Source organism: Pleurodeles waltl, chromosome 9 (assembly GCF_031143425.1).
Source record: "Pleurodeles waltl isolate 20211129_DDA chromosome 9, aPleWal1.hap1.20221129, whole genome shotgun sequence".
Taxonomy (NCBI): Eukaryota; Metazoa; Chordata; class Amphibia; order Caudata; family Salamandridae; genus Pleurodeles; species Pleurodeles waltl.
Window position 1 is genome coordinate 425,250,857 of NC_090448.1, and position 12,984 is coordinate 425,263,840.

Genomic DNA, 12,984 nt, shown 5'->3' on the forward strand with positions numbered 1-12,984 from the left:
CAGCATCTCCCTTGGGCTGACAAACCCCTCCCGCCAGTGGCAGTCTGCAGAGCCTCTCCCCTGACCCAGTCTCCTCCTTGGCTCTCCTTGAGGCCAGGGAGGGCAGGTGGCACAAAATTATTTGGCCCAACTCCTCCACTACATCTCCATAGTGGTTCTAACTCCCTTTCTTTGTCAACTCGGGCCGCAGCGGTGAAGCCTCAACTGTAGGTGCCTGTCTGTGCCCAGGGGGGCACCCCTCCAAGCCCGCTTGTCTGCGCTGACAGCATGGCTCCTCATGACTTCTCCGCATTGTGAGGGTTTCCGAAACATAGGGCAACATGGGGGTGCCTTCCTGCATCCGAATAGGCAAGTAATCAGAGTACTGCTGCACCCCTCACTTATGTTGCACATTGGGTGGGCTGTCCTTCTGGTCCTCAATAGTTCATCTTGACTTAGCAGTTCAAGATTGAGCTAGGTGGCCACCTAAATCTCCGAGTGGAGCATGATCTGCATCTTGGTCCGTCCCAGGTGAGTAATCTTCCTTTGTGAGTTCACTAACAGATGGATTAGAGCACGTGGACACTGGGCTGGTGATTGAAGTAAGCAAAACAGGGCCCTTTGGGCTTTACATTCAGGTCAATCCCCTAGTTCCTGACACCAGACAAATATCATCCCAGGTGAGTAAACTTCCTTTTGAGTTTAGTAACAGATGCACTGGGGCAAGTGGACACTGGGCTGGTGATTGGAGTTAGCAAAACGGGGCCCATTGGGCTTTACATTGAGGTCACTCCTCTAGTTCCCAACACCAGCCATCCTCCCAGATGAGTAAACCCCCATTGGGCGTTAACGAACAAGGGTAGTTGCACAAGTGTGCACTCGGCTTGTGTTTGGAATTGGAGAGACCGAGCCTCCTGGCCTTAACAGTCATGTCACTCCCTCTACTCCATACACCTGAGCAATGTCATCCCCCTGGTGAGTACACTTCTTATGAGATTTCCCAAATATAAGTCTTTGGAGAAGAGGACACTGGACTGGTAGTTGGAGTGACAGCAAGAGACTAAACTGAGTTACAGTCACACTCCCTGTACTACTCACTGTACAAATGGTATCCTCACAGGTTAGTACATTTCAATTGAGGGTTAAGACACAGCAGTCCTTGGACAAGAGAACACTGTATTGGTGTTTTGTTATCCAGAAACAGAACCTCCTGGCATTAGCAGTCGGATCATTCCCTGTACTAGACACACACTTTACAAACGGGTTCTTCCCAGATGAGTACATTTCAATAGATATTTAAGATACAGTGTCTTTTGAGGAGAGAACACTGATCTCATGTGTGGAGTTGGAAGAACAGTGCCTGCTAGGAGTTGCAGTCCTGTCACTCTCACTAAGCCCCATTACTTGACAAATGTTATCCCCCAGGTGAGTTGACTTAATTTTGTAATTGACAAACCATGGTCTTTGGAGAAGAGAACACTGTTCTGGTGTTTTGAGTTACAGATACAGGGCCTGCTGTGAGTTGCATCCATGTCACTCACTCTAGTACACACACTTGACTAATGTTCTCCTTTTAGTGAGCACACTTCAATTGAGAGTATACTAACAGATGTTTTTGAGCACTTGACCACTGGTCTGGGTTTTTTGGAGTTACAGAAACAGTGCCACCTGGGATTTGTAGTCATATCAGTCCCTGTACTACACCCACTATACAAACGTTATCCTCTCAGGTGAGTACACCTCAATTGAGAGTTCTCTAACAGATGTTTTTGAGCAAGTGACCATTGGTCTGTTTTTTGGAGTTAAAGAAACAGTATTTGCTGGGATTTGTAGTCATGTCAGTCCCTGTACTACACCTACTATACACAGATGTTGTTCCCCCCGTTGAGTCTACTTCAGTTGTGAAATGCCAGAAAGGGGTCTTTGGAAAGGTAGGTACTGGACTGGTGAGTGGAGTGACCGTGAAGGTTGCACAAGGTGATCAGTGAGCATTCAGAACAACATTTATGTGACCTAGTTTTGTGACTTACCAGACTCCACTCCCCCAGGTATTCCTGTCAAGCCCTCAGGATGCAGGATGGCCAGTATCTTCTCTTCACAGGGATGGAGCTGTAAGGGAGGAGTGGGACTTCTACTGGCCAGTCTTCTTGGCCTGCAGCTGGTGCCTGGAGAATAGGGAACGGACCTTTCCACTGAGGTTGTTCTACCTCTTCCTGATGTCTTCCTTTGAGCGCAAGGTGGGGTCTACAGCATTGACTCGGTCGACTATCCTATCCCATATTTCCATTTTCATACTTAGAGTAGTGTGCTGGACTTGGGCTCGGAGCAATGGTGGCTCTTTTCTTATGATTTCATCCACCATGACTCTTAACTCTTCATCAATGAAATGTGGACTTCTAATATGTGCCATGGGGTTTAAAAATGAAAAAATATATATTACAGGTGACAGTGACTTACTGAAGTGTAAAAGGGTGTGCCTGGACAAAAATGTGTGCAAGGTATGTTATGGGGTGTTACAAAAAAATAAAACATAAAAAAAAAAAAAAAAAAACGGTTAAAGGGTGCCTATTCTATGGAGTTTAATTTTATTTTAAGCACTCGGTCTTGCTGGCTCTTGCTGTGAAACTGCAGAGGATTGTGGGGTCAGAAGAGGTGCATTTTATAGTGCCCTTTGCAGGTGTTTCCAATGTGGCAATGTGTGTCAGCTGTGTTGTTTTCAAATCCATCCAATGTGCAGTGGTGTATTACTTTGGTGACCGCTGGCCGCCGTGGTTTGGACCGCCATTGGCTGACCACCAAGGGTGTCTGCCACTGCAACTTTGGACTTGTAACACGGTCAGTGGTTGGTCGCAGGGCTGGATTTCGAACTGCCTATTTCCCTGCCTCCACGCCACTGCCGGTCTGCCTTTTTTTGTTAGCGGTCAGCGGTCCTGCCTGTATAACTCATAACAGGGCAGTCTTTTTGGGACAGCCAACCTGGCGGTCTGACCCTCAAACTCGTAATGAGGGCCTAAGTGTTATTAATGAACAATTAGTTATTAGTTAATTGTTCATTTTTAATTAGGTAAATTGTGTAATTATTTTTAGTTATAAATTAGATGCAGGTTGCTGGATTTCTAGGGGTATAGGGTGAGAAGTTAATTAGTAATTAACAATTATTATGGTTTGATTATTATGTAAAGTGTGCAATAACTATATTTTTGAATCTATATACGAGGTGTGGGCTGTTGCATTAGTAGAGGCATAAGGTGGGAAGTTATTTAATTAACAATTCATTATTAATGATTTGATTACTAAGTATGCTAGTTTTGTTATACTTATTTTAGTTATATTTTAAGTTAAGTGTGTCCTGCTAGATTTGGGAGGTATAGTGTGGGGAGTTAAATAATAAATTAATATTTTTTATTGATAATTACATTTTTAAATATTTATGTAAATTGTATGTATATATATATATATATATATATACACACACACACACACACACACACACACACACACACACATACACATACACACACATACATACATACACACACACATACACACACACACACACAAATAATTTTCCTGATAAGAGTTATCTTTCTTGTAAACTGATAGGGTCATTAAAATAGGTTGTGTGTTTGTAGTGAAGGACCGGACCTTCCCTACTGTTGCACAGACTGTAGTGGGAATAGTAACTTTAACCCCTCCGAAGTCTAACGTTTTTCCGACTGTAGAGTAGACTGGAGTGAGAATAGCAAAGCTAACCCCTTTGACGTCTAACGCTTTCCCTACTGTTGCTCAGACTGGGGTGAGAATAATAAATTTTACCCAGCAAAAGTACAACACTTTTGGTACTGTAGCACAGAGTGGACTAGGAATAGTATATCTATGTTGGAAATGGCCCCCTCTACAGGGTAATTCCCAAACTTTTTGCTTTCCTATTCCTAATTTTTGATTGTTGACCTTAGGACTCTGTGCGCTTTACCTCTGCTAACAAGTGCTAAAGTGCTTGTTTTCTCTCCCTAAAACTTGAATTGATTGGCATATACCAGATTGGCATATCTAATTTAGATGCAAGTCCCTTGTAGAGTGGTATACCATATACTATGGGACTGTAAAGTAAATGCTACTGGTGGGTCCACAGCACTTATTGTGCCACCCACTTAAGTAGCACTTTAAAACATGTTCCAGGCCTACCATTGTATCCTGAAGGTAGTGTCCTACTTCCACAGTGACATGACATTTAAAACCCCTTGCCAAGCCTGACACTCTCCTTTTATAACATACGTCATCCCTAAGGTAAGCCCTAGGTAGCCAGTAGAGCAGGGTGCTGTGTAATTGAAAAGGTATGACATGTACTTTTAAGTTTTACATGTCTTAGTAGTGAAAAACTCTCAAATTCATTCCCTCATAGGATAATATTGGGGGTTCCTTATTATATTTAATAAGCTGTAATTCCTGGACCAGAGGCGTAGATCTCTCATGTTTGGCATTTATGAACGTGTATTGACAAACCCTTTTTAATGGTAAAGTCGGATTTATTATTATACGTTTGAAAATGCCACTTCTAGAAAGCTGGCATGTTCCTACTTTTAGCCCTATGCGCCTGCAGCTTGCCTTAGATCACATGATTGGGTGTAACTGGCAGCTGAGACTTTGTGAATTGACCCCAGACAGTCACACAATAGTGGGATTAGCAGAGCCTGAATGGGCCATTAACTGACTTGATGGGGTGGTAGAGCTTTGCACAACCACACTTGCACCTGAAAAGGCTGGGCTCTGACACCACACAATAGGCTTAACAGCCCTGTATTGTCAGTGCAGCCAACTGTGAGCCAGGGCAGGGGAGACAGGAGACTCCTGGAACTTCAACAAGCCCTTCTGGGCTTCTAGTAGCAGGGCACCAGAATATAAGAATTGGGCTCTCAGACCCACTCTTCAGTTCACGCCTGGACCTACAGAAGGACTCTCAGAGGACTTCCTGCTGCTGTGACCTGCTGTGCATTCTGCCAGACTGCTGCTGCACCTGGAAGGACTGCTTTGCTACCTGGACCTGCCTTGAACCTTTAGAGGCCAGCCCTGCTGTAGAGACCTGCGTCTTTACCTGTACCCAGGACTTCAAAAGTGACCCCATGGCCTAGTTTTGCCGGCCTTCCGTTCAGAGCCACAGGGACATACCAGGCCCCCACCATCTTGAACCCACACCTGGCCCCAGTGTGGTCAGTCCTGTCCTCTCCCCCCCACCCCCACCAAGTGGTCTCCATCCACTCCTGGGCCCTTGGTTGTGGTGCTAACTGTGCCTAGATGGGCATTTTTTTTTTTAACTGAGGACTTGCTAATTTGAATTTTAAAAAAATCATAACTCCGGTTCTACTAATTGGATTTTGACGGTTGTGGTGTCAATTAATCTATTAAAATGTACTTTACTTTCTAAATTGGTTTGGAATTTTTATTGTGTTGTGTTTTCACTGTGCTGCTGTTTTTGCAGTGCATAAGTACTTTTTGGTTCACCCTGCAAGGGATTGTGGCTGTTGCTTGACCAGAGCTCATACTTCAGTCAACCAGCCACTTAACCACACTCTATTATTCCCAGACTTCAATATTGTTATCAATAGTGTTCAAATATATGTCTTATTATTTAATTTTATATTATTTGGTTATATATATATATATATATAGTTTACATTTTTGTAAAATTTCAAGTACTTTTTTTTATTTTATAGTTGTTTTATGTTTACTTAATTTGATAATTTGCTTAATGTTTTGCTGATGATTTTCTAACATTTATGTCATATATATATATACATACACACACACACTTATGCTTTTTATTGTAGTACATTTTAAAAATAATGCAAAATATGTAATACAAATTAAAAGATAATTTAATTAGTGTTACATTATATATGAACATACACATAAGTGTATGTTTGAGTATTTATATACAGTATTAAATTTTTAACATTTAATTTACGTTATGTTTACAATATTTAAGATTTAATATTTGAAACTATATGTATATATAAAGAAATCAACATTTTTGCATGTTTAACAATATTAGTGTGAAACTAAATTTTCTTCTGATATTTTTAAACTTTTTATAAGCACAGCGAGACAATATTTTTGTACTCAATATTTTTGACAATATTTCTGTGTCTTGATTTTGTTTGTTCTGATTTTCTATCAGACATCACATATATATTTGATTATACTGATCTGGTTTCTTACAACTTTGGTGTTTCCCTACGAACAATGTTGCATTACTATATGCTGTTGCTTGTAACTATCCTTTCATTTTAAGACTGGGTGTTATTTTACCACAGAGTGGCAAAATCTCAACTTTCTGCAGGCTTTGAGTGTAGGGCAGCTAGGTCCCATCAGGAAAAGGTGTAACATCCCCAATTATAAGAAGTGCCTTGTACTACAAGAGAAAACCTGTCAAATTAGAACTTTGAGTCTGACCTCATGGCAGGTACCACTCTCCTCGACAGTGCCTGCTGAACCTCCAACCAACCCAAACAATTTTACAAAAACAGACGACCACCAAGTGAAGCCTTGAATTGCATCCGACAGCCTTTCATTGAGCCTCAGCACTCGAAAAGTATCACCTCCCAGCTGGAAGTTTTGAAATCCTATCCATTACACTGAGCTGCCTCCATCTCTTTAGCCTCAACGGACATATTCATCCTCCTAAAAATTAAGTCGGAAGGTAAAATCCATTACCAGCCCAAATCCCAAAATGTATTAAACCACCACTCACAGGTCAGTCTTACGAGTTAATTAGGCCCTCATTAAGCCTTGAGGGGGTCTTCTTTTTCCCCCATTTTGACTTTTACATTGTGCCCTTTCTCACCAAACTTAGCTTGGCTACTAAGCTGCTCATTTAATGGATTCTTTAGTTCTTTACCTGCAATTGTACAAAGAGTAGATGCATTTTTCTCTGAAGGTGTGCCTTACTGCTATGGTCACATGCTTCCCAAGGAGGACTAAAGAGACCCAATTGTAGTGACTTTCCCCTGGGCTCATTGTTTCAGCTATAGAATTCCTTAAGGAGTGGCGATCATCAAATCAAGACTAACATCTCACTCCCGTAGCCAGCCGGTCTGGTTCTCTACAAGTGACATTTTATTTAGGGTTTAAAGATGTAAGTTATTAAAATACTCTAATGGGGGTACAAAGGCTTGCAGAGAGGTCATGCTCTGGCAAGAGGGCAAACTTTCTCTACAGCAAAACATCACAGAGTTATCTTTGTCACCATATGTACCTATCGACACCATATCTCCACAAACCTAAGAATCCGATCTGTCATGGAAACTATTAAGAAATTTACCACTATATAACCAAATGTGCTGCAATGCTTCACTGATGAAATGTGCACTATATAAAGGAGCACATAAAAAATGACGAGTCGGACATACCTCTGGATATGCATTTTCCTCCATCTTGCAGGCCAAGAAAAGACAAGTGGCTCCCACGAGCTGCAGCTTTGGGATCCGGATGTTGGAGGTTTTCAAATACAAGTTCATCAAATAAATCGCCAAGTAGAGTGTCTCTTCTTGCATGGCACAGTACTCCTAAAAACATTGTAACATGAACAGGGTTATGTCATTACTCCAGTCATTGAAGCATGCTGGCACCATTAAAACTTTAAACACACTGCTCTTACTTCACAATCTGGTTTAAATTTCTTCTGCAAAAACAACCCTGCCCAGGACAACATGTATTTGCCACTCTATAAAATGCCTAAAATGTTGATTTATTTCATTCCATCAAAAACCATGAAACTTTAGGCGCTTCCCAATTTCATAGGGTCCTTCCTCAACCAGCTTCTGAAATCATAGCTGCCACTAACATTTCAGAAGCCCCTAAAATTTCACCACCGACTACCACATCTCCACACCAACCTCATCCGCTACTGAAAAAGCGTAACCGAGCAGATGCCACATACCCACCAGAACCTCTTTTTGCTGGATTCCTCTTGCTCATGGCTCCATGTTCTACCTCAAGGCCCTATTACAGTTATAGCACGAAAAACAGAAACAAAAGGAGGATGCCTGTTCTTCAATCATCCTGAACATTGACTGATTCAAAGAAAAATGAATCATAGGATACTATAAACTATTTTATCAGCACGCTGCAATGTGCAAGTGTATGGTAACGTATTTCAGTTAGAATGTATTCAAACTTGGTCAAGTTTCTTTTCCCCACTTGGTACTGTTGGGACACTGCAGGTCGGCCACATTAATAGTGAAATAGTTCCAAAACACAGATGGCAAGCATGTCATGCAAACACATGGCCAACTTGAACAAACACTAAACATGCTGTGATTCTATCTCAAATTAGTAGGTATCTGCAACCCACGCCCAACTGGATATTGATTCCTGGGGGACAGTCACTCAACCAGAAAGATACAAAAGGTAATCCGGGACCCTGGCAAAGCTCGTCCCCCAGGATGCGCTCATGAGAAACAAGATAAACGGGGCAGCCAGAAAAAAGTGCAGAAGAGCTCCCATTGCACTACTTTGGCTGTTTTTACACAAGCGCACTCATCCGAAAATAACCCCTTGGTAAAGGAGGGGCCCAAGGGAAGGAATCGTTTTTGCATCAGACTGTCTAAGGGCTGTCAACGAAACAATGCAGGCTACTGGCCAAAGAATACTCAAGGTTTTCAGAAACAGGGGGAAGAGGTGGGCTATTTTGAAAAGGGCTAGAGAATGCAGCTGAACGATCTTCTCACTTAAATGGAACTTTCCAGTCACTTTGACAGACCGCAGCGCGATGAGCTTTAGACCGTACGTGAAATTGTTATTTTCTACAGCCTGAAAGTTACTTCTTTCAAAACCCCTGTAAGCCAGGTTTAGATATTACTAATAGGTTACCCTGTTTATAGACTTTATAAAGGTCTAAAACTGAACCTCTCAGAGACCTTATGTCGAGCTCAAGCTTTATTTGTGACAGGTATGTGAGGAACCCCTCTTTTCCCCTCTTACTGTTTCTTCCTTCCCAGTGATAGAACCATAGTTACTTATTACCTTACTTTGCCCTGCCATAGATTTCAAATAGAAGGCATCTAAACTAGCAAGACCACCAGGACACCCTCATATAAACTTCCTGGTATTCTACATTGCTCTTATTTTTGCCCATGTCCCTCTTAGCAAATAATGCACTCCATTCTGTCTGATGGTTCTGAAACAATCAATATAGAATACTGATTTTTGAAAACAGACAATAAATTTAATCTTCACCCATGAATGTAGCAACAAATGTGATTTACAAATAATGCATAAAGGTCAAACTTTATGCCACTGACTCAATCAAAACCCTTAGAAAGTTGATCTATACATTATGCAGTATCAGATAGAGTACAAAGTTACCTTTAAGGTTACTAGCTAATTGACAGGGATCTCAAAAGGTGACCTTAAAATCCTCTCTCTTTTTTCCCCATTAAAGCCTCTTCCCCGTACTAGCCCCTCCTCCCGGGAAACCTCCACACTCCCTCCTCCATCCCGGAACACCCATTCTCATCTCTGTCCCACTTTCCCAAGCAGGACTTTGAACCCTACAATGTGAGATTGCCCACACCCAACACCCCCATTATATTGGCTGGCAGCACAACTGACAACAGTGCACAATCCCCTAAGAATAAGCTCAATGGAAAATAATAGTACAACTATGCCCAGCCTGATGCCTAGGATGCAGCTATAAGGCAGAGAGGGAAGGGAGGAGAGAACCAGGAGAAAGAGAGCTACATACAAGAACCCATAGAAAAACAGAAATATACCCAGACTAGAGCACATATAGCCTCGGTCCCAACCAAGGCAGAGACAAATACAAGTAAATAGAAACCATCCCGGACTACCCCTGGCTCCAACATAAATAATCCAGGCATAGAGTGTGAACAATGCAAAAGGACAATTCACTCACTATTCACTTCACCCCATTGTCTTCACTGATCCTGAGCTTCACAGGGTCCCGACAAGAGGCTGCTCCGCCTTTGACGCACATTTTCAAATCTAACTCTTCCAGTAAGGAGACAGTTGCACCACGCTTCAGAAAACAAGAGATTCTATTCTGCAGATGTCCCCATGTTCTACTGTCTCCCAGTGGAAGTCGGACCCGACAAAGAATCAAAAGCTGCAGACCTTAAGTGGTCTGCTAGGGTGAGCCAGCTGAAATAACCGCTGCCTATACATGAAGTACCCCATGAAGATTAGAATAGCACGAGGGTACTGAGCTTCCTGGCCCTTGTTTGGCTTGCAGAAGGGACATCTATGTACCCTCTGTATCTAATATTCCAGTTGCTAAGTTATGGGAATGATTGCTGAAATACATGTACAATGTACCTTCTGGGGTCTTCCCCCTCATTCCCTTCAACAATCCTCAAAATGTTCAAGTTATTTATTCGCATCTAATTTTCAACATCTTCCAGCTTTTTGGGCTAGAACCTGCAGTCTACCTTCATGTTGGCTCATTTGGTTTTTGATAACTTGCTTTTGTTCCACCCAACAGGCAGATTGGGACTCAATGTCACTTAGACAGCCGTACAGTACATCCAATTCTTTTTATTTTTTTTGCACGACCACCTAGGCTTTTAAGTTGAAAGGCTTTAGGGCCATAGAGTCCTTTTTAGATTCCTTCCTGTGAAGTTGGATCAGGTTATAAATTGAGGCAAGGGAGGGATCCTCCATGGCCCCAGGCAGCAACACTGACTGCCCAGATATAACAATAGAGGGGAAATCTAGTGACCATGTCCCAAATAAAGTATCCTTGGTTTCCACTTGGTCCATTGTGGTTGCTCCAGGCTGTGTCTCTAACATAGTCTCATTTGTGGGTGTTAATTCCAGTCCCTCTGAGTCCCATGACAGATCATCATCACTAGTCTCAGTGATGGCTCCAACATTATAGCGGCTTTCAGGGTGATCCATTGGTTTTAGAAGAGCCTCCGGGGTAGCCTCACCAGCTGCTTTGGCCCTGGATAGTTCTGCCCCTTCATGCAGATCACACTTGCTTCAAGAGCTTCTCGGTTCTTGTGAGATACATTCTCTCTAATAGCACAGAGGCCTGGGCCTTTCCAACCCTAGGCCAAGATACTGATCTGAGATGCTTTGTCCCAAATAGAATCCTGTTCTACTGCAGAAGCCCGTGTGGCCCAGGGGCAACCAGTTAGCATTACTCATGTTAGTCACAGTGGTCAATGGCCCACAAATTACCTCACTTATCTTACGTGGCCCAAACACGAAGTTAATGAATACATGCAGTATTGAGTCCTTAGGAACAAAGAAGTCCACCATTGTTTTCCTCACAGGAATTTATGGTGGAGCATTATAGAGTATAGCACTTTAAGAGACAGAGGGGGTGCTTAACTGAAGTGCCAAGGATGCCCTTGTTAAAGGTACAAATGCTGGTTGTTCTAGGAGCCCAACTAGCCTGAATAGGTCACAGTGGGTGCTTATATGGTGAGGCTTCGCATCCCCAGCCTCACCCACGTGATCTCCCTCTTCCTTGTTTGGGCTTCTGCCCGGAGTCGAGGCTGGGCCGACACATTACCTCCTCCCCCACCACCCTCTTCCAGGGGCCGATACCTCTAGCACAAGGTCTGCCAGGTGCAACACAGGGACTGTCTCATCCTAGACACTGTCATCACCTCCACCGCCATGCCTGGAACCCTGAACAGCAGAATCAACAAGGTATGTAGACCACAAGCACAGCTGCTACTTGACGGGTATTGCTATCATCAGCGTCCGCACATATGCTTCCTTATAGAATGATGACCCACAAGCCTGCAAAGAAGATTTCCTAACTTGCAGGTGGGCAGTAATCTGCATTATTCTATGTCTCATGAGGTCTGGGGGTGGGCAGTAGGGGACGAGAGCTGTGTCAGCCTTTTCAGCCATTTTCCCCCTCTGATGAACATAAGATCAACTCGGATATTTTTCCTTAGAATCTATACAGTAATTTAGGACAGATTATTTCATTACTCTTTCTACTATACCAAAGTTATTACCATTTTTCTAGTATTTTGTTAATGCATGAATATCTCAACACATATTAAACCTGTCTCTGAAAGTGTGAAGTACAGTAAACAACATGCACCAATCCTCATTTCTTAATGTGCCACACCAGGATAGTTTTTCACTCTAGACATTGTACTAATATAAGCCAAGTAAGAAATGTTTCTTTTTTCCATGTATAATGGCCACCTCCGCTTGTAACCAACAGTTACATAACTATACACTCCATAACTTAGCCTTGAAAAAGCTCCCGGTCTGTGAACTGCAGGGAGCGAAACACATGGGGCTGCGGCTGTTTAATATGGAACATGACAAGCTGTTGCTGTTTAGAACGGGCTCATGATGGAGTGTATAACCCAGAGTTCATAAGGAAAGAACAATAAAGTCAAATGTAATGAACTTTCAAATGGATTGTTGTTTGATAACATTTGGCTGAATCTGCATGTGTGGTTATCACTATATAAATATTGGTATCTGAATTCTACTTTCTGGAAAAGTATGCCCTGACCATGGTATTTTCCATGTATGTAGGCACCAAGGAGCCATAACTTGGGACCCCTTTCCCAATATGGAAGGAATCAAGGATTTGGAGCTCGAGGGCTCCTCATTTGCCCTACCAAGGTGATCACAGAAAGAGCCAGTGATTTTATGAGGAATCATTGGTGCTCTGCAGAGCCATCAAGTGTGGGGATGGCTTCTTTGTGGGGCAAGGTCCTAGCTAGGATGACACATAGGAATGACTGCTTCAATGTAAATTAACATACCCCATTGGGGAAATCCTTCTCAGTGTTAATTAGGACTGCCAAGAGCTCAAGGGTGAAGAAATTGCTTAAAATAAACGTTAACAATTCATCAACAAAGTACTGGAATGGGGCTCACCGAGGGTTAGAAATTCACTTCCATTCACGAGCAATCAAGATTCAACCTGAAAAAGGAACAGGAACTTGCATGATGGGAAACCGGGAACAATTCTATGTGGCCTTAGATAAGCAAGTATGAACAAAT

General features: G+C 42.6%; 1 protein-coding gene across 1 annotated transcript in view; it reads right to left on the reverse strand.

Moving 5' to 3' along the window:
* Window positions 1-12,984, reverse strand: part of CCNP (cyclin P) — a 213,625-nt gene that overhangs the window by 113,109 nt on the left and 87,532 nt on the right. The window contains exon 6 of the mRNA XM_069205970.1: window positions 7,386-7,541. Within this exon, the coding sequence (XP_069062071.1) occupies window positions 7,386-7,541 (156 nt within the window). The remainder of the gene's footprint in view (window positions 1-7,385; window positions 7,542-12,984) is intronic.